This window comes from Candoia aspera, chromosome 15 (assembly GCF_035149785.1).
Source record: "Candoia aspera isolate rCanAsp1 chromosome 15, rCanAsp1.hap2, whole genome shotgun sequence".
Classification (NCBI taxonomy): domain Eukaryota; kingdom Metazoa; phylum Chordata; class Lepidosauria; order Squamata; family Boidae; genus Candoia; species Candoia aspera.
Window position 1 is genome coordinate 12,324,057 of NC_086167.1, and position 27,103 is coordinate 12,351,159.

General features: G+C 41.6%; 1 protein-coding gene across 1 annotated transcript in view; it reads left to right on the forward strand.

The window, feature by feature from the left end:
- GALNT9 (polypeptide N-acetylgalactosaminyltransferase 9) overlaps nt 1-27,103 on the forward strand; it is a 109,193-nt gene that overhangs the window by 72,424 nt on the left and 9,666 nt on the right. Inside the window, exon 6 of the mRNA XM_063315896.1 lies at nt 1,199-1,316. Coding sequence (XP_063171966.1) covers nt 1,199-1,316 — 118 coding nt within the window. The remainder of the gene's footprint in view (nt 1-1,198; nt 1,317-27,103) is intronic.

The following is a 27,103-nucleotide window of genomic DNA, read 5'->3' on the forward strand; positions in this document are numbered from 1 at the left end:
ACTCCCCCTCTCTCCAAAGGTCTCCTTTGATCAAGCTCAACTTTAGGTGACTACATGGACTCAAGTCCATCTGGTTTTCTTGTCCACAGAAAGAAGTGGTTTGTCATTGCATTCTTCTGGGAGGCTTTCCAATTTCTCCAAGTTAGCTCTGGGGACCTCCTGGAGGTCTCCCAACCAAGCAGGGAGAGCTGTAACCCTGGAGAGTGATAAGTCTGACTGGAAGAGGGAGCACTGATTTGGTCTCTGGTCTGCTCCTCTCTGGGCTATGATGGTTGAAGATGCTGTCAGAAAACCCAGGTTTGAGAAGACTGGACCAGCACAGCTATGCTGATCTGTGACCATAATCAAGATTAATTTAATTTGATATAGCTGGCTGTGTTCATTCACGGGGCATTGGTTAACTTCCCAAAAATACTCTTACAATGGCTTCTTTCATTCCTAAAACCCCAACTTGCACAATGCAATCCAGAAAAGTCTAACTGAAAGCAACAGGAGAAATTCATCCCAACTGTGATGTCATTCACCTCATTTCAGTAGTGCATTAAGCCTGGCCTTGGGACCTATTCCCTTCCCTCCTCTCTACTTCTCTCCCCCCCCCCCATTTCCAAACCAAAGCTGAGCAAGAAAAAGCCAAGGGACCTTTTCCTCTGCATCTACCTTGCCGATGGTTTTAGACTTTTGCTGGGTAATCCTGAAAAGAAAGTCATTATAAGCCATAATAAACCCGGGTGCTGATTCTATTTATCAGCTTTCTAAATGATGGCTAGAATGATGATTGTTATTATTTTTATTCAATACAAATTGATCAGACTTTTTGATGCCTCCCTGGTAAGGAAGGGTTTCTTTCTTTTTATGTAGTTTTGAGGAAAGCAGTATTAAAATTCCATTAAGGGAAGTTTTACAGCCAGCATCTAATAAACAGTAAACTGAATCATCATGAAAATAGAGGGTAATAGCCTTCTAATGCTGTAACACTCTTAGAGGTAGGGATCAAGGACGGTGAAGTTAAGTTCTGTGATGAGTTAGTGCTTCTTTATGGAGCCTGACAAATTCGCCTGGCCCATGTCTGCAAAGTCATAAAAGTTTGGAGGCCAGATTTGGACATTCTGATTTTTTAGGTTTTGTCATCTCTCCCTCTTTTTTTAATTAAAACCTTGCTGTTCTCTTTGTCTGTCTGGTTCCCTCTCTGACTCAACAGGACGCCAGCCATGATTGGGTGCTCGTTTGTGGTGGATAGAGAGTACTTTGGTGAGATCGGCCTGCTTGATCCTGGAATGGAGGTTTATGGAGGAGAAAATATTGAACTCGGTATGAGGGTGAGTGGTGTGTCATTGTCTTCATGGACCAACGTTCAGGGAGGATCTGAAGAAATGAGCCTTTCTCTCTTGGTTTGGCCATCATCAGCCTCTGTCCTACCCTTATCACCCAGCACTGTAACTATGATTTGAGCTTCCTTGCTTGCATCTGTTTGATTTCTTTACAATGGCAATCCCAAAGGTAAGGTCTCCTTCAAGTCCCTTGATTCTTGGTGACTTCATGGACAGGTCTATGCAGGGTTCTGATCAATAGTATAGAAGTTGTTTGTTGTTGCCTTCTTTGATGTTTTTCAACTTATTAGTCTAACCTACAGACCTGGGATTTCTGGAGTTCTCCTGTCCAAGAAGGACAGGCCTGACCAGCTCAGCTTCTGAGCCCATAGAACATCATCTGTTGAGGAGAATTAAATACATCTCCCCTCCCCTTCCCTTCCTTTCCCTTCCCCCCCCCCCACCTTGCCTTGCCTTCCTCTCTCTCCCTTCCCTTCCCTTCCCTTCCCTTCCCTTCCCCCTGGGTACTTGTCAAATTATAGCTTCTTTAGGCCTCTTTGTTGGCTTCAGTTGAACTGCAACAGAACTGTGGTTTCTGAAGTCTCAAGAACTCTGAATGAAACTCAGAAGCTGAGAGATAATTTTCAGACTAGCACCATATGCATAAACCTGGGCATGCCACCTAAAACTGGTCACCATATTCTACACTGCTTGAAGCATCAGAGTTGTCTTCAGAAGCAGATCCAGGTAGAAAGTGCTCTGATTTCCAACCAAGAGGTAGGCAGGTAGATTACCAACTAAGGAATCACTACAGAGAAGCAATAGCTATACCAAAATGGTCCTCTGTCTCATTTGGTTTGCTTCATATATAGGATCAGTAATTGCACAAAATATATCTCCTTTGGGCCTTCTTGCAGTGACAGAACAGGGGTGACCTTTTAAGTTGAACGGTTGGTGATTACATGCTCCATGGTCTTTTAATTTCTCGTGAGTGTGACTGGCCTCCAACTGAAGCTTACTCTCAAGGAAATATTACTTCTAGTGGCTGAAAATAGCACCCCATTGAAAAGAGGAGTCCTGTATTGTTTGAACCATTGAAGTCCAGTCAAACATCACAAGTTTCCTTGTCTTGGCCTGCCATGGGGAAGACTGCAAAGCAAATCTCAGGACATGATGCCAAATTATGAGCAGACACTACAGGAAACATGACAGAAGGTTACTGGAGATTGCCAGTTTCTTTGAATGCCCTGGGAGGTGCTCCCACACATATTTTCTACATGTAATCAGTGTGTCCTTTGACTACATATGGATATCTCTGATTTATTTATTTATTTATTTCATAAAAGGGCTGCCTTTCCTTTGTTCCTGATTTGACTTTCCTGCCTTAGAATAAGATTTCATGCTCCTTTGAACAGCCTCCTCCTCCTCCTCCTCCTCTTCCACTTTTTCTTCCTCTTCCTCTTCCTCTTCTTTAGATTAGGTCCCCTTTCTGCTGCAACCATTTATAATAGCCTTGCAGTTTACCTGTGCTGAATTTCAACTCTGAACTGTTCCTTTTGTTGCATTAACTGATAATGTAGCAGCTTCTGAAAGCCCCAGCGGGTGCCAGATCAACTCCCTTCTCTTGAAAAGAAAGGTCACTGCCTCCTATTATGTTGAAAGGCACACAAGTCACTTCCATTTTGGTAGATACAGGCTAGTACTTTACCTGCGTATGTAAGGCATGCCCCTTACATACATTCACAGAACAGCCAGCATCTCCGGTTGGTCCAAATCCTTATACTAGAAAACAGCCCCTTCCCAAATTCTTAGGACAACTTTGCAGTCCCACTGTTCACCTTCTTTGCCCTTCCAACAAAATATGAGGGTTATCTTTGGAAGCCCCAGATTTATCAATGCATGCTTGAATTATTTTGTGAGCTAGTCCAGCTGGATGTTTTGAGGATCTGGATTTGTAGACTGCAGCTTCATATCATTGTCTTCTCTTCCTGAAAATAACCTGGTAAAGACCAAAAGGCATAGCAGAAACACTCTGGCAATTAATTTCATAGACACTTATAGCTGTTGAACGATGAACTGAGAAACAGAAGCCATGTGGAAAATTAGCACCGTAACTCTAAGCCAGGAGTTATTTTAACCATGGTTTATTGAACAACGCAGAGTTGCTCTTGAAGATGAGCAAAGATCTTGTGCTTCTCTGGTCAAATCCTGGTCTCTTTTCTCTGTATCTCCTCTTGGTACCAAGAAGAAGTAGGCAGAGCACCAAATCAAGTCAGGGTTCAGATGCAATGGCAAAACATGGGTTGAACAAGCCAGAATGTATAAAAATAAATATGAAACCCTGGTTTGTTGCCAAAATAAACCATGGTTATTTTCTTAGGCTGGGTTTGTACTTTGTACTAATCCCAAATCAGATGATTTTCTTAATAACTTAGTCATCTGTGATGAATCAGCCAGAAGCTGCAGGCAAGCCAGAAACAACTTACGGTTGGACATTCAAAGCCCTGGTGTGACATTCTTCATGGTACTTCCTGTCAGGTAGAACCAGTGAACAGAGTAACTTTTACAACTGTCCCTGCACAGTCCACCATGTGGCTTTTGAAGATCTTGGCCTTATTTTCCATGCTGTGAGTGTTTATTGAAGTCATGCCCCAAATTTTCTCATGATCCAGCAAAATAAGGGCTTGGTGTTCTGACTTGATGGTAAATTGGAGGGGAAGGGGAGAAGAACCTGTTTCTAATGTAAGACATACTTCCTGGTCCAACTAAGCAAGTGTCTTAGAGATGTACATCGCTTTCTTTTCTACCACCTGGAAACAACCTGCTTTCCTGTGCCTGCATCTATTCATTTGGTCCTTTTCCCCTGCATTTCACTTCGTCATCATCATGCGTAGCTCTGAGAAAATGTAAAAAGAGGTTAAGAGGAAGAGAAGATGCTGGCTGTTGAGAGCCAATATCCTATGCAGGGCACCATCCACCTGACCTTAGTTTCATTCAGAAAAACAGGTTTATTGGAGGTATTAATTGAGTGTCAGATTTAGAGATGTTGAAGGAGGTTATGAAAGGAGGGCAAGCAGAGACAACTGAAGTGTTCATTGATCTAAGCAAAGCACGAAGAGCTTTGAGTTATTTTGCTCCCTTCTTCCTTAAAAGTGCTTCACTTGGAATGGAGGTTCTATAGCGTTAGACTTGGATTTTTAGGCTACTGTAATGACCAGAACACTCAAGCATTCACTCAGTGACAGTCTAGAGGCTTCGGCTTTTTTAACCATTAAATGATGTGAAGCGTCCAATACAAGGTAAAGTTGTGAATGCCTTTTCCCCATGCATTCTACAATTTAAAGTAAAAAAGCCTCTAATGTCCCTCCACTACCCACTAAAGCATGTGCCCCTCCCTGTGCCGGCAGATGACCTGGATGGTATTCGGCCAGATGGCCTTGGGCAACAAACACCTAGTCTAAACAAAATAATTCACACTCCGGCCCAGCTCCCCCTCCCTGCTGGCGACTCTCAGTCTGCTGACACAGGTACGAGAAAGATGGATGCGATTCCGATAAGAATGTTCTGTGAACATTTGATCGGAGAGTCTTACAGCTACTTTAGCAGTCAGTGTGGTATAGTGGTTAGGAAACTCACTGGTTGACTTCATGCCAGTTATTGTCTGTCTCAGCCAGCCTCCCTCCCAGTGGTTTTATGGGGATAAAATAAAAAGCAATCCTTGAGTTTCTGGACAAAGAACAGGCTATACATTGCATAAATAAATAACTCTATCAAAACTCAGTGTCCCTTTTCTTTGAAAGCTCAGGCAAAAGGGAGGAGTCAGGGCTCAACAATTTGCATGTCAATGGATGGATCCTTGACCTCTTTCCATAACTATCAACATTAAGGAGCTGTAGAGACCAATGGCTTCAACTATGCCCCATGGCACATCTTCAAAAGCTGATAAGAATGAGAAATTAGAATGCAGAACATGGAAGTTGGCATGGCTGTGTTGGTCTTCAGTGAAAATGCATTGTACTGAACATGTTCATGTTGTTTGTTTGGTCAAAAGATCAGATTAGTTTGGAAGGATAGCATAGCCAGCGTGAGCTTCAGTCGCAGTTGCTGGGGTGTGGGGCTGTGCATCTCTCCCGCTTCAGAGCCCGTGAGAGCATAAACATGGTGTGGTAGATTTCATTAATGCTGCTGGCTCTCAGGAAGGAGGGAGCACATTCCAAGGAGGGCAAGATAAGAGAAAATACAGTCCAGGGATGGAACGTGGGGAGACTAACAGGTTCAGAATAGCCCTGCCCTAGAGCCTCCCCAGGTTATTCCCCCTTGGGTTAGGTAGAGTAGCTTCAGTCTGGCAAGCTTCTGTCTACATGGTGTGAGCAAATAAAGAGCTGAAGTTTGGCTGGATCGATTCTTCGTCGTTCTTGGGCTGGGCCTGACACATGGAATTTGCCTGCAAGTAAAAGCAGCTACATCTTTTCCCAGGGATTGTGCAATTCCCTGCGATTTGTGGAAAAAGCACCCCTGCTTTAAAGTGTGGTGGATATGTGCTACGTGCACCCCCTTTTGAAGAACGAATGTGAGTGGTTGAACAGCCCAACTGGGGAACACAAACAGGTCTCTTTCAGATCGAGAAATGCATCTGTTGAACAAAACCAGTGGAGAAAGGTGTGTTTAGTCATATTTCAATGTGAATTTTGAGGAGTGTTTTTTGTGCTATAATGTAGAAATTGGGGTGGAACCCCAAGCCGAAACCCTTTCATATTTTAAAACCCTTGGAAGTTGATCTGACTTAAAGCCTACAGTTTGGTCTTCTTGGTTTGTGTTACTGTTGTCGCTGGGCCTGTGATTTTTACACAACACGTCTTAATCGTTTTACTCCTTTCGTCGTTGTGAGGCGTATTTTCTTCCCTTCCCTTTTTTACTTCTTTCAGTGACTCTGGCTTTTTGAAATTCTTGGTGAGAAGCCATCAGAGGGGGATCCTAAGGGCAGCTCTGTTCTTTTCTTCTGCGTTGATTGGATCTGGATTAATATTTTCTTCTGGTGGAAGTGACAGTGAGGGTGATGTAGGGGTGCCATGCCAGCTTAGCGCAACCCCTTTGAGCTTTTTAATTAAACCCAGCAGGCCGACTGTGTTCCTTTTTGAAGTTCTGCTTTTGCTTACAAGTGTCCCCAGGGCTACTTTCATAATGACAGCATGTTGCTGGATTCTCTCAGTCCACCTAATAAAACATTGAGGCTTATAAATAACTTGTGCAAATCTTCCTCAAAGTTTGGCGGGGGGCAGGGGGGGATTTAATGTTCTGGCTACTAATCTCTAATCTGAAGAAGTCTTCTGTACTGGAACCCTCCCAAGCAGGGTTGCATTTCTGAATAACAAAGTAGCATTGGAGGTATGAAAGAAACCGATATGGTTCAGGAAGATGGGCTTTGAGTAATTGATGACCACAGACATGAAAATAATGTGGAAGCAGTACCTCTCAGGTGGAGGTCTTTGCCCGGGTTCTTGCAGCCATCCCATAAATCCTAGAGAGATGCCACAATGCACTAATGGTAAAGGATGGGTTTTATAGTCATTGAAGACTCAGAAACTCTAAAGATCCTCACTACTCATCCCCATGAAGGAGGCAGAGAATGCAGTTGGAGAAAACAAGATGGAAATGGACTAAGGGAGTGGACCTACTCTAAGGATTCTCCTGGCAAGACTGGAACACCCTGCCAGTTGCTCCAGGTTGGTGCTGGAATAAGGTAAAAGTGATGTCTACCTTAAGTCATATTCCGTTCCTGAAGACTTCATGGACACATCCAGGTAGGGGTTTGGGGCAACAATACAGAAGTGGTTTGTCATTGCTTTCTTCTAGGATTTTTTTAAAAAATTCTTGGTATTCCTTGTGGTCTCCCTTCCCAGTACTAACCAGATTTTACCTTGTTTAACTTTTCAAGATCAATGTTGACTATGTGCTACTACCTAGCTGAGCAACTTCTTTTGAAGTTCTCATTGCTTTTATTGGTCTTGAAGCAGTAGCTGCGTGGTAGCTGTCCTTGGTCCTGAATCTCTGTACTCCAGATATGCTTCCACCCATTGGACTTTGTTGCTGCCTTTCATTTAACTGTTGCTGATCTGGACCACTAAAACTCTTCTGGATAAGGGTGCAAGGTCACAGGAAGTTACAGGAGGCCACAAAGCCCAGGAAATGCCACAGTTGATAGTAAATATCAAACATTAAATTGGGAAGTGTCAACTCTTACAATTTTCTAGGCCAGCCTTTCTCAACCTTTTGACCCTGGAGGAACCCTTGAGATATTTTTCAGGCCTAGAGGAACCCCTGCACAATCAGGCTCAAATATAGGCCAGGTTACAAAGTGATTGTGTAGGCCTGTCTATATGCATTAACCGTGTTCTTAAACTAAAAATAAGGAATGAAACTTACCTCTTTAATGTGAAGTCGCCCAAATTTGAAATAATTTTTAAAATAAGTTGTAATCTCCCAGGGAACCCCTAGGGACCTCTCATGGAACCTTGGTGAAGAAACCCTGCTCTAGGCTGTTCTCTTCCCAGACAGCCATTCTGAACGAGAGAAGAAATTTGATTGGAATTCCAGCAGGGAAGAAAGTGTATATTAAGAGTTTGCTGTGTTTAACAAATATGGATTTTCCAGCAATTTTTTAGATCATTCAATGTAGCGATGCTGCTATTGATTTAGAAAGTGCTGTCTCAACACATGATAATTTTCTCTATTCTCTGGAGCAGCTTTTCCTGTGGGTTAACTCTGACAACTTTCAGAACAGACCCATCTCATTTGAAAGGGCAATTGTTCACTCAGAATATTAACATAATATCCTGACATTCAAAAACTTGTCCTGTCTGCTAGCAGAGATTAAAAAGAAGAACCTGGATGGGTCTCCATCTTTTCAAGTTAGTTCCAGTTTGAAATGTTCTCTTTGTACTATGAAAATGCATTTGAATACAGTTTCTCCTATTCTGTTCCATCATGGATCTTGGAGTGCTTAAACAGCTCTTCCAAGAGGACTGGAATAAACACAGGTAGCTACAAATATATTGCAGCCTAGTTTACAAATAATCAATAGTGAGGTGCATTCTCATCTCTTCTCCAATTTCTCCATCTTACACCTGCAGTTCAGGATAGTAATTTATGGCTTCAGGCAAAGAAGGATAATTGGAAAGAAGCATAGAATGTTGAATAATTTTATTTAAAAGAAAAAAAAATATTTTCATTACTTCCTATCACAGGAGGGCTATACTGTTTCATTACAGAGTTGGAGAAAAGCTGGAGGTCATCTTACTCAAGGCAGGAAATCCTCAAGAGTTGGCCACCCCACCTTTGCAATGTCTTGCCCAGTCCTGCATTCTGCTTTTCCAAAATGCAATTTAAGGAGAGTTTCTGACATAAAATGACATAATTGAAATCATCTAACAACTTTTAATTGGGATATTGCCAGAGAAGAAGCATATTTCATATTACTGCAACAGTTGTGTGGATAAAGGGCAATCTATTAGGCAAAAACCCTGTTGTTGAGCTACTACATGCTGAGCAATTTTGTCTACATTTGCCCTGCAGAACAGAGATTTTATAAATCCCTTGTGGTGTTCCTTTTCCAGCCAAATACTTCCCCATTTTTAAATACCTTCAATTCAGTGGAAGGTGTAAATAGGAGCTTGTTAAACTGTCCATTGCAGGAGTTCTAGGCAGCGTGGCCATTAATGATAGATACTAGAACCACGGTCTCTCCAGTGCATAAAACACATTCCTATACATTTGTACTCAGAAGAAGCATGGATAGCATTACAGTATAAGATACCGGACAGAGATGAACTATTTGTGACCCATCAGATCAAACAAAATATACAAGCTCTTTCCCCTTATTCTGCAATTTTAAGCAATCGCCCCAACTGAATCCTCAATACATCACAAAATATGGCTGATACCTTGCATCAGCTGAGTACACACCAGTTCATCTTGCACACACCCCTTTCAATATCTTCCCTCTCCAAGGAATCTGCCCCAAATGAGTGACATGTTTTTTGAGTGCCTGATGAGTCTGGTCACACCCCTCTTTGCGATGGTACAAGCTGATGAAGATGGATTGGGAATGCAATTGTTGATTAAGGTATCATGCAGGCCACATCAATGTGGAGAGACTTTTATGCACTGGAAGAAACCTCAGGCTAGGTTGTGGCCATAATTAGCTATTAAAAATTAGAGTATGGAATGCTTCACCCTCAGGATATCCTACTTTCCCCTTGTCAGCATGAGAATCAGCTTTAAATTGCTCTTTGAAGCTGGTAGCACTATTATGATTGAAATGACTGGCAAGCCTGAACATCCCACAACGTCATCCAAAATCAATGACATTCCTTCAGGCCAAACATTAATTTATAGCCCCACCACATGAGTGTGTCATTCTGCTAATGAATTCTCCAGTGAGTGTAGGTGTGCTGAACAACAAAGATAACGCACTCCATGTGCATGCAGGCATAATATAGATTTATTGCCTCCCTCCTGTCAGTGGCTCATGCAGTTCTGCTCTGATGCCAGGCATTTTAATGCAGTTTTGCAGGTAAGCTGTTTGTATTCTGATAGAAGGCTGCTTTTCAGCAAGACGGGGAGAGGATAAGAAGGCATAAGAGAAGATCACAGACGTTTTCTTTAACTGGTCCTTAGCCTGGCTTTTGTCATGCCAAATGACATTTTATATTTTAAGTAATGTTCATTCAATAAATTTTACAGTGATGTACAAATTAACACATTTATTTCTTCAGACCTTTTAACTTCTCATTGCTGTTTTATAGTACTGTCTTTCAGTGGATTGATTGATTGCCGTCAAGTCATTTTCGACTCCTAGCAACCACATAGATTTTCTCCATGATGATCTATCCCTAACCTGGTCTTTCAAGCCTCCCAATGGCGCCCCCATCACCACTGTAACTGCATCCCTCCACCTTGCTGCTGGTCATCCTCTTCTTCTCTTTCCTTCCACCTTTCCCAACATTAGAGCCTCCTCCAGAAAGCTACATCTTCACATCATGTGTCCAAAGTAGGATAATTTGAACCTGGTCATTTGTGTCTCAAGTACAAACTCTGGGTTGATTTGTTCAATGATCCATTGGTTTGTTTTCTTACAGTAGATTGTAAGAATGAACAATGTAAGAATGTACAAATACATTGGTTTGTTCTCTTATAGTAGTATATAGATTTTAAATTCCTGGACTCATCTACATGCAGTTTTTAGTTTACAGACATTGGAAGAGAGCCAGTTTGGTGTAGTGATTAAATCATCAGACTAGAAACCAGGAGACTATGAGTTCGAGTCCCATCTTGGGCACAAGGCCAGCTGGGGGACCTTGGGCCTACTCTAGGAAGAAGGAGGCAAGGGCAAACTACTTCCAAAATCTTGCCAAGAAAACTGCAGGGACTCATCCAGGCAGTCACCAGGAGTCAAGACTGCCTTGAAGGCAACCCCCCCCACCCACCCCCCAGATCTCTGCAGGACAGTCCTTTTGGAAAATAAAACAGAAGTTGTGCCTGAGCATTTACCCTTAATTTCTCATCGCTGGGCAGGTCTCGCTCAGTCCCATCAAGCATTTGCCCTTGGGCTCAGTTTAGTTGATCAAGCGGTTCAGTCAAATGAATTGAGTGCCATCTTGATTTTTCAGTATTGGTGAAGAGAATCAGTTTCTACGTTGTCCTATTTATGGAGAATCTGGGTAAAAAGAACTAAAATGAGAGATACCCATCTCCTCTACTCCAAAATCTGGCAGGTTTGTGGGCTGCGAATACAAGACCCCTCCCTGATTTAACCACAGTCCAGTTCTTCTCCTTTTCCCTGTCTTTTCTCTCCAGCAAGTTCCCAAGACCTAGACTGTATCTCGCTCTCTCTGTCTCTCTCTCTCTCTCTTTTTTTTTTTTTGCTTAAGTGCAAGCTACTTTGGTAACCTTTTTGATCAATTTGGGCTAATTAAAAGAGTAATTTGCCTCTTTCTCTCCCTCTCTCTCTCTCTTTTTGAGCCAATTTACCTTTCCAGGACTGCGTGAATGTCAGCAGTATGACTAATAATAAGCAAACATTCATAGAACCAATTAGGAAAAAATGAATCGGGAGAACCCATTAAGCTTGATAAAGGCCAATATGAAATAAAGGAGTTGACTTTCCCCCTTATTAAAACTTCGAAGCTGGGCAGAGAAGGGTAAAGCAAACGGTTGGGTGCTTGAGAAATAAGCCACGTCCTATGCCATTCAAACCATCATACTCTTCAATTTCCATGTTGCTTCTCTCCCCCTGTCCTTCGGCTAATTAAAGCTTGATTTACCTGAAAACAAAATTATGTGGTGAAAAAGCTTCCAAGTTGAGTCCTTCAAACACATGCAATTATTGTACAACTAGATGTCTTCTGCTGTTCCTTTTCCCTCACAATTTTATGGTTCTTTGCTCTTCAATGGGCAAAAATATTTTGGCTGCAATGTTCATGCACTGGTAAGCTCAAGATTTGAATACAGCAAGATGGCAGCTCCTAGTTGGCTTTGGCTGATCTCAGATAAACTAAGCAGGGTCGGACCTTGGATGGGAGATCACCGGTGATTCCCAGAATGGTAGGCTACACTGGGAAGTTGAAAAAGGCATTGGCAAACCATTCCTGAACTGTTGCCAGGAATGCCAGCTTTGTGGAGAACTCTATAATGCTGGAAAGGTAGAAGGAAAGAGGATGACTAGCAGCAAGGGGGATGAATTCAGTTGCAGAAACAATGGGTAACTATGGGAAGACCTGAAGGACCAGATTGGAGACACATTGTCCTGGATAAAATCTATTTGGTCACTAAGGGTTGACACCAGCTTGGTGGCACTCCAACCATTAAGGAGAAATAAACATGCAGGACCTATCGCCCACTTTAACCCAAGACCTGGGGAAAAGGTGAAGTTTCAGAGTTCTGCTTGACCATGTAAGCTGGGCAGAAGTCACAGAAGATACTGTGCTAATGTCCACCAAGCCAGGTCCAGTGGATTACTATTGCTTTGGAGGGTCTTAACTCATGTGGGTCTTATATGCCAAAAAGGTTTGCAATTATGAGCCCCTTTTTGCAGCTCCCTGAACCCTAACCTCCAGGACTTCATCGCTGAATATATTTTGCAAAACTGAAAAACAGTGGCATGCAAAAAATAACATAAAATCCTAGCTCTGGCTTTCTGGATTCCCCCCCCCCCCTCCATATTTCTACGAATTAAAGTATTTCCTGAATCAGGTGCGTCCAGATGCATCATGCTTACATCTCATTGAGCTTGGGAGCTGGCATTTTAATTTCTTGGCATTCCCTTGATCTACCAGCACTCCAGGGCATTTTGGAAATTCGAGCTGCAACTCCCAAACTTTTTCTTGAGATAAGGATCAGAGCACAAAAGGTCAGGAAATAGGTGCCTTGTGTTGATGCTCAAAGACCGAACTCAAAAAGGTTTCAGAAGCAAGACTTTCATTTATGTGACATATCTATTAATAATGCTGGAGCTATCGGAGGAAAACAGACCACTGTTATTAGTGACTGGGAAACCTTTTCAAAAGCTCCATTCACCATCCAAATAATTTACTAAATGGTCTGTGATTGAAACTGTTAATTAACTGGAGCAAAGCTTATTTGTGATTTTTTTTTATTGCTGTGTTCTTTTGCTTTGCCCACTGGCAAAAACATAGAGGAAATGGCTTTAAGGGCCAGCATTGGAACAAAGAAAAAATAGGGGGTAGGGTGGGATTCTTGGCCTCCCTGGTGAAATGTGAGGGCCCAGGGTTAGAGATAAACACCAAGTATAATAAAAGCTGCACAGACAATTTGCAAATAAAAGCAAAAGTGAACTTATGTCATTTTAAAGAGGTTTTTCCAAAGGGTGAGTAGTAGCATGCTACAAAACCAAGCAATTTTATATATATATATATATATATATATATATATATATATATATATATATATATATATATATATTTCGTCACCACCCATCTCACTGAAGAGTGACTCTGCTTTACAAGAAAATTAAAATACAGATTGAAATACAATAAAAACAGAGATGCTTCTGTCTGCATATCTAAGAAGAACCTTGGATAGGAAAGCCGCCTTTGCTTGTGGCTAATAAATAGAAAAGTAGGCTAAAGTTACTATCTATCTGAGTTGTAGACAAAAGGCCTCTTAAAGTTGTCCACTGTAATCAGGGACATTATTTTGAGTCTTCTCCAGAGAGAAGAGAAAATCTCCAGCTGGTTGTGCAATGCCCATAACTTTGTACAATGAACTTAACTTGGTCCATTTTCTGGGTTTGGACAGTGCATTAAACCATAAACCAGTCAAATAGCCAAAACACAGCCAAAAAAAGTTGAGCTAAGTTGAAAACCTTCTTAGCATGTTATCTGAATGCAGATAACAGCTCTTTAACTAGCTTGGTTGAGCCTATAACCCAGCCAACATGCCTTTCTTACCCATCTTCAACTTTTATTTGCTGCTGGTGTAAATTAAAAAGAGCAGCATAGCTTTGCTGATGGGCTGGTTGCTGTTTTGCAACCTCTGCCCTGACTCCTACTGAGCACCACTGAGGAGAGGCAAATGGCCCCCATCAAAGTGGAAACAAACCTGAGGAAAAATCTGCCAAATTGGGAATGGATGAGGATGAGGATGAGGATGAGGATGAGGATGATCATGATCATGATCATGATGTGCCATCAAGTCATTTTCAACTCCTAGCAACCACATAGATAGATCTTCTCCATGACAATCTATCCCTAACCTCTTATTTCAAGTCTCCCAACAGTGAACCCATCACCCCTGTAACTGAGTCCACCCACCTTACTGCTGGTCCTCCTCTTCTTCTCTTTCCTCCCACCTTTCCCAGCATTAGATCCTCCTCCAGACAGCTGGGTCTTCATATCATGTGTCTGAAGTAGGATAATTTGATCCTGGTCATTTGTGCCTCAAGTGAGACCTCTGGGTTGATTTGTTTGATGATCCATTGATTTGTTTTCTTGGCTGTTCATGATATTCTTGGGAGTCTTCTCCAACACCCTAGTTCAAAAGCATCAATACTCTTCCTACCCTGCTTCCTCGAAGTCCAACTTTCACTTCCATAGAGTGTCACAGGGAATACTGGGTTTGCACAAGTCTAATCTTTGTGGGAAATAGACGAGGAAAAATCAAAGCAATCCCCAGAGCAGAATGTTCAGTGGAATCTTTTATCAGCTCTGCTTTTGATGTGCCAGAAATGCATGACTCTCCTTTACCTGACAGCTCTCATCAGGTTTCAGAGGCATGCTGGCCATCACATTCCAGAAAGTCATAGATAGGAACCATAGAAAGACTAACTTTGCTTTGATTTCATTTCCATTTCCATGGAAATTAGGATTAGATAGAGATGACTGGCGTAATTTAATAACAGGTTTGGGTTTCTCAAAACTGCATCCAGATGATAAGGCCAAAACTCTTACTGGTGGGCTTTACACTTCAAAGTTGGAGACTTCAAGTATAGATGGAGTTGGGAGGGATTAGGTTAAGGCAGGGTTCCTCAACCTTGGCAACTTTAAGATGTGTGGACTTCATGCTGGCTGGGGAATTCTAGGAGTTGAAGTCCACACATCTTAAAGTTGCCAAGGTTGAGGAACCCTGGTTTAAGGTTCTCTCCCACCCTTCTATCTGAGATTCTTCCTTAACATTATATTCAATCCAAATTTTTCAATTCAATCATATGCATGTGATAAGCATTCTTTGTGGGCTTGCAATCTTTTGCTAGTTGTTGATCTCAGCAGAACTCTGGTTCTGTTTATTATGCTGTTGGTGAACGAGATCTTCTGAACACTGAGAAATAGTCACTTAGAAGAAGAAACTGGTTTCCAGCCAGAAATGATTAGATTAGCATATTTTAATTAGGCTTTTAGATTTGGCATACTTTAATTGAAGGCAGAAGTATATTTATTTACATGCTAATTTAAAATGTTTCTAGGAAGGGCATGGAACACCACTCATATGAAAACTTCAGACAGCCATTTATTATTTCTTTAAAAAAAAAGGTGGGGGGAGTTGAATAAACCCTAATTCCGTGGAGGTGTTTCTTTATACATCACTCCCTTCCTCCCCAAAAGATGAAATTTATCTACAGGAAAACGAGAATAAAAAGGACAGCAATGTGCATCAAATTTATACAGGCAAACATGTATAATCAGCTGCAGATTTAGAAATAATTGCTAATTTCAATAGGGACATAGTCTGTCTTCCCCAGAGTGCTGAACACCGACTGGATAGACGGTGTGCCCGTTCGTTCTACCACTGGGATGCTGTGAATTGTAGAAAGGAGAATTTTAGTCCCAGATCTTCTGCTGTTTCAGAACAAAGGCCATGTATAAAAACCAAATATATCGGTAATCAGATAAACCTTCAACACCTGTAATCGGGCAATGTCTTCCATCCCAACTGAAGCCAGCCAGGTAGATGGCTGATCCCAGAATCAGCCCACAAGTCTCTCCTTCACAATTTTGTTGCCACGTGAGATATCCAACTCCCTCAGGCTCATGGTTCCAGCCTTACACCTTTGGGTTCTTCATCTTCAGATGGGACTGCCACTCAAATCAAGGAAGACCTCAAGCAGAGGTCATTAGCTCTGTAAGGAACTGGAAAAGATCTCCTGGAGAAGAAAGAAATGACAAACCATTTCTGAAATGGAACTATATGGATTTGTCCCTAAAGTCACAAAAAGTCAACCTCAACTCATAGCAGTCTTTTCCTTAAGCTTAGCTTCAACTGGCCTGGTTCAAGGGGCTGGCTTGTTCTCTCTCTCTCTCTCTCTCTCACACACACACACACACACACACACACAACTAAGTTACAACTGCTATAATAATGGTTGAAGAGAGAAGGGATGGCCTCTAATTTCTGCCACCAGCAGAGATGGGATCAAGGACTACATTCTCTGCCTTCCAGGAAGAACTTCCCAATTGGTGAACACCCAACATCTGGAAGGAGCATGTATCTCTTTACTCAGGTAGAAGTGCACATATCGTTAACTGCCTTTTTGCCCTCAACTGCAGAGATGCAAAGACTAATGCTTAGGCACCATCTGGTCCAAAAGCTGTTGGAATGCTGTGTGTGTGTGTGTGTGTGTGTGTTGCATGTGCATACACCTGCATATTTTACATTATTATTACAATCTGTACTCTGGCTATATAGATGCAAAAGGTATATATTCCAAGCATCTGAGATAGGGCTGGGAAAGACCTACTGTTATCTGGAAAAGCCTTGGAAATCATTTGCAAGGGGGAGAGATATGATAAGAAACTTAGCTTGTGCTGAATTTCATCCTCATTGCCTGTGCATTTATTTTAACCCTGGCAGTTTGCTAGACTTCCCATGTTGTAGTGATTTTCATAGTTGCTCCAAATCAAACTATCCAGGTTCTTTTGCATTGAGATGAAGGAAGAGGCGACACAAAAGCCCCAAGCATGCATACTAACCAAGTTTAGCATGTTACGCAAACAAAGTCGCTGGGTCTTGAGCTGTCTTGGTTAAGAAGGTGGTAAGAATGCATCCGCTGCTATATTTCATGGGGTCTCCCCTAAACAGGAGTCTCAGAATGAAGAAGAAAATGGGAACAAGGCTACTATTTATTTGATTTAATTAAACTTGCATCAAAATTCAGTAGATTAAATGGGGTTAATAAGATTGCTTCCCGTGTGTTTTCTGGCTACTGAAAATATCAGTTCAGGAGAAAATGTTAACCGGAGAGAGAACAGCATTCCAGATTTAGAAAGGTGGCCGCTGTTTCTGCTTCATGTTTTTATCTGCTCCAAACTGGTTAACCGACACTGTGGCTGGATTGTTGTTGTTTTCCGTCGTCATTTCGCTTCGATCATATGATTGTCATTTTCCTGCTGTGTTTATCCATCAATGCAAACTCTGTTTATAACAAATGTCAGACAGCGAGCCCAGGAGGACAGTTCTACATTTTTATTATTTTATTTTTTTTACAACTCTCCGAGTCAATGATTCTGTTTGATCTCCTGCTGTAAATATGATGTGAACATTCAGGAAAGAAGTTTACGTCGTGCTTAAGGATTGTCCAATAAATACAGCTGTGCAAATTGGCAGTGGTCCCCACACAAACTCAAATAAGGGGAAGACTAAAGCAGGTGTGATTTCCATAAGATCAAGCTGTAAGGTAAGTATCAAGCCATACTAGCTTGTCACTAAAAGGGTGGAATGTAAGAACTTGCCTAAGCAGTTGGTTTAATGAGTTGGCTGTTGGCCCTGTTCCTACGACACAGATCACCCAGCCATCTCGCCTTCTTCTGTGGCTCTCCTTTGTGGGTTAGCCATGGAGAATCCTCAATGTCTTGATCATTGATCTCCCTGGCCCTGAAAAGGAGGCTGGAAGCCTATCACATCTATCCCTACTTCCTGCCAATTATGTTTTGTTCCTCCACAGATAGAAAACAAAACAGAACAAATGAAAAAATCATGGTGACATTATTGGAATAGGCGTCCCTCTTTGGCCCTCCTGGATCTTGGTGAGGATGAGTGAAAACCAAAATAATGATACAGAAAGAATGCCTAAAGAAGCCCTGAGAAAACAGAGCCTCTCTAGGACTTTGACTTGGCCATGAATATTGGAAAGGACAATGGTTGTTTGCACAACTTGGGTGAATTAGAGTGGGTAGAGTTAGTTTATCCCTATGAAAGAGTGGAACTAAATATAACCCAGTCTGGGTTACTGAAGCTCCAGAAAATATTGCAACCAGGTTTTCTGAATTCCCTTTGATCTTCTGGAATGCTTTTGAATTTTTTGAATTCTGGCAAAATATCCTTCCAATGAGACTGGTGTTGGCAGTGGTTATATCAAGTTGTATAATTCTGTAGAAAGATTTCCAGCTCGCCTTCATTCTGCCTCCTACATGCACACACCTTCTCCTGTGTTCTTACTGTACAATTTCAGCTTCGATTTTGTTCCCCTACCTCCAATGTAAATTATATGTTGGTCTTTATAATATCACCCTGTCGCTTTGAATAAGTTAGAAAAAAATGAGTGGAAGTTGCTTGAACACGCAGAAGTGATTATTTGCTCACATTACCATTAAAAAGTAATTTTAGATTCTCCATTATTGGCAGAGTGATCCTTTTGAGGGTGTGTGTGTGTGTGTGTGTGGTTTGTAGGCATTAAAATGGCCTTGCTTTTGAAGGAAGCTAAGACATATCCTTTTTGTGCATGTGTGGAATGGCTGGCAATGACTCTGTGGTTGAGCAGAAGATCCAAGGTTCAACCCTCAGTATTGGCAGGTAGGGGTGGAAGAAACACTGCTGAAATGTTGATGGTAAGCAACTGATATTCAGTATTGGACTAAATTAGCTGTATAGATAATTGGACCATATAGCTTATGTTGTCTCCAGAGTGACATTCCAAACATTGGTGGGAGTACGGCCTATTTTGAAAGAAGGGCGCAAGTCTTTTACGAGGCCCAAGAGTCCCATAAGCATCTTCAGAGCTTAGAACACCCATTTTGTTTCTTGCATACAACCTTCCCACCCCACTCCCATATCAAAAGAACTCATTTTAGGGGCCCCTCCCACTCTAGAGGCTTTGAAGGGCCCCAAAAGGAATGCAGGTGAGCCAAATGTGACCCCCATTTTGTCTTCATGAGTTAGAAGACTCCATATGAGGATAGATGACCCTGGATGCCTGTCCCAGTGTCCAACAGTGATGGTGCGTCTGGGTATAACCGGAAAAATCAACCCCTTTAAGGGAAACTGCGTATCTTTGCAAGTATGTATGACTTTGCAAGACCCATAAGATAGATGCAATTATGGATATATGCTGACATAGCTGGACTAAAATAAAACTCCATGGTGTCTGTAGAGTTTCTCCTGAGGGTCTTACAATTATATGGCATTTTGCTTTCACAAACATATTTCAGGAATACAAAGTCTGCCCTTCTGTTCCTCAGACCTTAGGAAATGGAACTTGGTGGGTGGAGTGTTAATGATCTGGATGTGCTGACAGGCCAAATAATCTTAAATGGAAACATTCTCTGAAGGGTTTTGCTCTGCAGTAACAGGACTCTCTTTCAGATGTTACTTTTTAGGAACAATCTACCAACAAGGGGTGTATTTTTTAATAGTTGCAGACATATTTGCTTGCCTACACAGCTATCTCTGGATACACATACTTTTTTCCCCTCCTGTTTGGGGGGAGGGATTTTTTCAAGTGAACTTGCTAAGCAGTTTTTAAAAAAAACTTTGCATCATTCCATCATAAATATTGGAAGTTTGCTGATGCGAATCCACATGGTAGCCTTCATCCATGTGTCCCAAAGGTCATGCAATTAAGCTACGTGGAAAGATTATTTGGTAAAGATATGTGTGACTACTTTCAAAGTTGCAGTTGTATTTTTCACCATTTCTAAAGCCAATTCCTCATCTGTCTTGCATTAAATGATGGAATGCAGGTCTCTTTCCATATGAACCTGAATTAAACTAAGTTCTTCCTTCCCTTTCTTTAGGACTGGGGCAGGCACGTTCTCTGCAATTAGTAGCTGCTCCTCTTAATAAACATTTAGGGACAGCTCAGGGTCTCAAGCATCATGGCACATTAAGGAGACTGTGACTAGCACTGCACAAAGATTCAATTTGGAGAATCTGTTCAGACATGATTCAGTCAACTCTCCCAATTGAATAGAATCTTTGAATCCAAGCAAATGCATTTTAACAGATTAGCTCATTTGGAAGGGCGTTAGGGTGGCTTTTCAAATTGATTCAGTTAATCGAATTGGATCAAAGCTGTGATGAGTCAGATCAGGCTGGAGCTGGTCCACATCAATCAATCTACTGATGCCACCAGAAGAGGTAGAACCAGAATCTTGGATCATTTTTTGTTTCTTTGTTTGGGCTTAACACAGTTTTACTGCTTGGACTTAACATGAGAATTGTGGTTCCATGGCTCAGCTACTTATTGGTGAATTTTCAACATTGCAAACTTGGAAGGTTCTGAAAACAGGGAAGAGATTCTGGGCAGCCATATGTTGCCCATGGACTTAGGTTTCCCCATTTCAGCTCATTTTATCCTCACAGAAGCCTTGTAAAAAAGTTTGGGGCTGCAGTGAATGTTGGAGTGATTGACTACATATCAGTCTCAAGAACTGGTTGAGAATTGAACCTAGATCTCTTTGGACCAGGTTTGACGCCGTGACTTGGCTTCTCCTAGGCTGGTTCCTCTGAATGTTTGAAATCAAAACTTCTGTCATCCCTGACTATTAGACACAGTGGCTTGGTATGGTACGAGTTGTGTTCCAAAGCATCTGGAGCCACCAAGCTGGGGAAGGTTGCTCAGATTGCCCCAGATCTCAGTTATGCTGAAATAGTCTTGCTAGAAGATTTGAAAGAAATCTACTATATGGAAGATTTTTGGGATGTTCTGGATAGCTTACACCCTGCCAAAAAGTGGTAGTCCCCATCAGGGTCCTGCATTCCCTGTGGGAAGGAATCCATGGCAGCCAAGACTTCTACCAAGCACCACTGAAATTTCTTCTGTGGGTCCATCACAGGACCTTCAGTAACCATCTTCTCTATGCCAGAGAACCTTTCAGACATCTCTCAAGGGGGGGGGGGGAAGAGCTTGAGATCATGGTATGCTCCCCTCATGACCATTTAGGAAATGTTGGGGCCAGATTCAATGGATCGCCTCGCAGAATGCACCCCTCAGCTGGATCCCCTCTTTCCATACAAAGCCCACAGGCAAAGCCTGGGACAGTGTAGCAAGTAGATTTGCTTTGCTGTTTTTATGATATGCATCTTATTTCGGGGTGCGTGCCTTTAATCGTCTATTAAATAGAGGCCAGATACGATTGGCAGAGTAGCGAATAAAGTGTTGTGGTAAAGTTTGAAGACTTGAGGTGGAAAGAAGAGTTATCTTGGTTTTTGTTTTGTTTTGTCCTGTTACCCCCCGGAAATAAAATTATGACTAACACTATCGCTTGATCCCCTTCAGCCTAAAACTCTCTTGAAAACTGAGAGTCTAATCGGGTGAAGAAATGTTTAGCATCCATTATAATTCTGTGGCAGATCAAATATGCTTTGGACAATACTGCTCTTTTCTTCGACCACCTTCTGGTCCTCCTTGGCTTCAGGGTTGATCTTTATTTGTTGTATCAGAATGGGCAGAACGCGCTACAATCCCTTTAGCAATGTCCTCCATTGTGGTAGCTCTGTCACAGCTCAAACGCATCGGGACTCAGAGGTGACCGACTGCAATTGCTACGTTCATCTGGAATTGGAGCTACCACAGGTTAGGAATAGAAGAACGTAAGACACAGCACCCTCTTTTGTTCTTGGAGTCCCACTTACCTCTCATGGCTCAATTTATCTTAGGGTTTAATTCTGGAGTGCCTGGCTAGGTGGCAGCACATACTCAAAACTGGCTGGTTTTGAAAAGCTAAATACGAGTTTGGTGTAGCGGTTAAAGGCACCAGGCTAGAAACCGGGAGACCGTGAGTTCTAGTCCTGCCTTAGCACAAAGCCACTAGGTGACCTTGGGCCAGTCACGTTCTCTCAGCCCTGGGAAGCAGGCAAGGGCAAACCACTTCTGAAATCTTGCCAAGAAAACTGCAGGGACCTGTCCAGGCAGTTGCCAGGAGTCAAAACCGACTTGAAAGCACACACACAAGTTGGACTTGGGTAGTACTTGGATGGGAAGTCATCAGGGCAGTGTGAGGACCAGTCGTAAGTTGGTTTTTTCAGCACCGTCGTAAGTCCGAACTGTCACTAAACAAATGGTTGTTAAGTGAGGACTACCTGTACACCACTGAAGTCATGCCAGGAATCAGTGATTCCAACCATTGTTGGGGGGGCTGTATTTTTCTATTTACTGACCAGTACTTCAATTTGGCCACAGATCTTCACCAGTTGACATAACCACCCCACCCCCAGAGACCACAAAAAATGTCAAATACTGTCTTTGTATGTAGGTGTGCAACACTTCATGAATGTTTTTATGCCTGTCTTTTTTTCTAGTATTTGCACCACTTGAAAGCAACACTTTCAGACCCAATTCATTCTGGTGTAAATTCCTCACTTTCTTTTTTATCCATTTGTTCTTTTTATCAACAGACTTCATTTATTTATGCATTTACTGCTGTATTGTCTAAGCGTCTTGAGGACTTTGAATGAAACAGCAGGATAGGAACATTTTAAATACAATAAAGTAATAGTAAGTCAATATTGAAACACCTTTGGTGTTCCATAAAATTTCTGAAATCCTTCCAGGCTGAAATTTGGAGCCTTTCAAATTTCCTCTGGCGATATGGTGGGAACCTGACTTCTATGTTTCCTTTCCTTAAGTGGATCCATCAGAGATGTTCTCATTCTGTCTATGCAATTTCCGTTGCCCAAACCATATTTGCAACAGGAAGAGGAAATTATGGACTTCCCAGAGAAATACAGTGTTTTTTTTAACAGCCTCATTTCTTTTGAGCACATAAACTGGTCTACTTCTAAAAGGCTGGTGGCTTTTATTTCCTGTTTATTCTGGACTGTACTTTTGCGGGGCCAAATATAGCTCAAAGAACAGCAAGAACCATTTTGCATTCACCCAACGTTCAGAAGTAGTTTTTCTGGTTTTTGAGTTGGAGATGGGCTTCTTTATCCCTTGTTGAGATATGCTGCATAAGGCAGAACATGATTCCCTCCCTCCCTTCCTCTTCCTCCTCCTCCTTTCTTGAAGCAGGAAGGAGAAATAAAAGAAAATACAGCAGAAAGCTGTATTTGTTTGAACCACTGGGCTGCAATTTCATGTAAAAAGTCCTTGAGCCTGCTTCAGAGGGATGGTTTGACTTTGGGGCCAGCAAAATACAGCTTGGCTAAGGCAGGAAATGGGAATGATCTAAAAGTTGCCACTGAAAATGGCCACCCTGTGCTAAATCCCTTTCTGCTCATCAGCTCCAGTAATTGATCAATGTGGAAGAGAATTAGGACCATCCAAAAAGTAGGAAGCAGGGTCTAGCCTACTTTGAAAGCTCCCTAGAGAGGTATAAAGAAAAATTATGAATGCAATGAAATAAGGAATGCTTTAAAACTCATCCCAGTGGATTAGAAAGAAATTGTGAGCTTCAGGTGTGGGTGAATTATAATAAAGGAAGAAAGAGGAGAGGGAGTTAGAGGGCGAGAGCAGGGAAAATAATCATCTAATGGCTTGTAGGAGGTGTCCACCACCTTTTCTGCAGATGGATCCACCTGTATTCACCCTGGTGAGTAGGTCTGTAGGTGCCTGCCCCAAAGTCATGCCCTGCTAAGTCATCCTATCTTAAGTGGCTGGTCCCAAATAGCAACATTAGAAATGAACAGCCCTCCAAGTGTAAACTTCCCTGTTCCAAATGACCCCAACAAGAATTGAGGAAGCAAGGCCGAATGAGAGGTGAAATGTTGTTTATTCGTTCAGTCGCTTCCGACTCTTTGTGACTTTGTGGATCAGCCCACACCAAAGCTTCCTGTGGAGGCGAAAACTAATAAGCAATTTCATCTGGCCAAATGAAAAGCATGAGGATTAAACTTAAGATTTCACAAGATGTAAAGGAAATAGGAGGGGACTGCCTGTGCCAAATCTGAAGTGGCATCAGGTCAGCTGTTTGACCTGGATTGCAGATGGGATTTTAGCTCATGTGGCAAGGTTGCATCTGTGGAAGGAACAGGACTCACAGAAGAGCTACCTCAATATCTTTGGATTAATTGAAAAAGGAGCGCTTAAAGGTATAAGAAACCACCCTGTTAGAAGTAGCTTATTATTTATTAATTTTTAAACTATTTTTTAACGAACTAAAATGGAAAGTGGATTATGAGTATGAGCTTGAAGATTGGTTTAAAGAAGTATGGAATATTGCTATTTGTCATTAATACTATTAAAAATTAATAAATAATATGCTACTTCTAACAGGGTGAATTTCAACTGACATGTGAACTACAATATAAAAAGGGGTTGGTGAAAAGGAACGATTTTGATGTTAGATGGGGTGAATTTCTGGAATATGTTTTCGTTAAAGGGAAGGGAGTAAAACCGGATCAATATATATTATCTTTTTGGAGAAGAGGGCTTATTAAGAATTATTAATAATAAAAATGTGTAATAATAAAAAGTAAAGAGATAAGGAGGGTTTTAGGTCCCATGGGTGATGGGTGCATGTAGAGGTTAAGTTATAAAGCTATATGTCTTATGTTTTGGTTGTTTGAATTATTCTATGTTTTTTGTTATTATTGGTCGTGTGTTTTGTAATTTGTATTTTAAATAATTTTAAATAAGAAGTAGCTTATTACAAGTGTGGGATAAATTTTTTAAAAAGAGTAATTTAAGCTTATCTCCTCTAGCTTCATTATTAAGTGTACGTTCTCATGGAGGAGAATATGTTGAGTAGTTGGTCTGTCTGCTATAAGAAAGCTTTTTTGAGCCTAGTCCTGAGCTACATTGCTCAGTGGTGTGAGACAAGTATCCTTCATTAAAGTTGGAATGTGTGCCTTGGTACTTTTCTGTATTTTGGGATACTATCTAACATACCTTACTTCCTTTCCTCCTTCAAATGTTGATTGATGGTTTCAAAAAGACAAGAGATTTAGCTGTCTTTACAGAAAAGAAGCTTAGCTCATAAAAAAAAATCCATTTCAAGTCAATCTCTAAACACACTGGTCAGAGGAACAGTGGTCTTTGTAAGAATTGTGCAAAATGGATTTTTTTTTTTTTTTGAGATTGGAATAGCGGTGAAAGGATGTGGGTCATTTTAAAATACTTTTTTGAAATCTTATCTTCCTCTCCCTCACGTTGTGCCAGACTATTAATTTGCCTGATTTATCTCTCTGCTCGTAAAAACCTCATCCTGCAAAGAGATAAAGACTGCTGAGTGCAAGATTCTCTAGGAAATATTTCAGTTTTGGCATGATTAAGGGATTTTCTTCTGTAAGGTTAACAAAAGACTCTCTCCTCTCAAAGTCATGACTTCTGATCCCCCCCCCCCCCCCCCGAACTGCAGGTTTTCTTTCTCTCTGTAAACTTCCTTTTGGAAAAGCTAAAAAGTTTACAAAGATTCAGCAAAACCACTAAGTCATTAGTGTCTACTCTAGAATCATATATCTTTCCCTGTTCTTCCCAGGGCTGAAAAGACAGAGGTAAAAGGTAAAGGTTTCCCTTGACATTAAGTCCAGTCGTGTCCAACTCTAGGGGGGCGGTGCTCATCTCCATTTCAAAGCCGAAGAGCCAGCGTTTGTCCATAGACACTTCCTCTGTGGTCATGTGGCCGGCACAACTAAACGGAACGCCGTTACCTGCCCGCCGAAGCGGTGCCTATTAATCGACTCACATTGACATGTTTTCGAACTGCTAGGTTGGCAGGAGCTGCGACTAGCAATGGGAGCTCACCCTGTCACGTGGATTCAAACTGCTGACCTTCTGATCGGCAAGCTCAGCAGCTCAGCGGTTTAACCCGCAGCGCCACCGCGTCCCTTGAAAAGACAGAATCCTAATACAAATAGGATCAGCAATGAAACATTTCAGGAAGGAATGTTCTTGATAGATTTCAACCATCCATTTTTCCCCATTTCAGAGCCTTTAGGAATGTCCTAGGGTACTTATATTGAAATCTTCATAGTTTGTCCATCACTCTTGCTAATAGCAAAATCAAGTGGTGAATGCTTCTGAAGATATAAAAGCTCATCCTCCCTGGTCAACCAGAAACTAACCAGAACTTGAAAACAAATGTATGGAGGTGTTTCTGGAGAACTTTTCTATTCTTTTATTTCTGCCTTCTTTGTTCTTTCCTCCCTTGAGTTTGAATTCTGCTAACGATCTGAAACCTGATCTATCAAACTTCGCATCGATGAGTGCGTCTTCTCAATACCTTTGGTCAACACAGACAATATCCCAGGATTTTCAAAAAGCAGCTGTCATCTGAAGGTTTAGTGGTAAACAGCGAATCTTGGAAACAGTAAGAGGCATTTCCCAGCCTAATCTGTAATGAGTTCATTAAGATGGAAGCTCTTTAGATACCTTGAAGCACTTTTGCCCAGCTGGACTAAGCTGCAATTCACAGGGGAAGAAAACTTGAGAAACGTAAAGCAGATTTTGGTGTAGATATCTGGTTGTGTTGTCCAAAAAAAATTTAGCTTCAGTAAATAACTATTCATCTTGCTTTTATAGATGAGTTGGAGCAGTTCCCTTAACACCACCATTTACTGCTTTTTTTTGTCTCAGCATACTGCATTATCATCCATCTTGGGAGGGTTATAAATACGTCTTATGTAACTTTAAGAAAAATGTAAGAAGCCCTGGGCTGTAGCCACCAGATTTTTTTTTCCAGAAATGCAGGATATTTATGTGAAGCCTTCATTAGCAGATGAAAGGAAACATGTTTATCTTTTTAATGAAGGAACAACCTCATGAAACCTTTCTCTATCAATACTGAAATTCAGTTTTCAGTGTTTCTTAGGAATGTGGAAAATTACCTTTGGGTATGTCTAACCCTTTGTCCGTTTGATCTTTGAGGTGGGTTATTCACAAGGCTGAATATTTTATTTGATTTTATTTTAGAGCTGAGGGCACTAGGGAGCAGGCCCACGTGACACTCATGGATAGAACCAAGTGTTTGGAGGACTAGCGAAACCTGAATCAGCCCCCACGAGATTTGAGAAGAATTTAGATTTAGAAAAGGTCTGGATGTTTTCCCTCTCACAAAATTAGCTTGCTCCTTCCTTCCTTCCCTCCCTCCCTCTGAAATTTCATCCCTTTGCATGTAGATTAATGGACA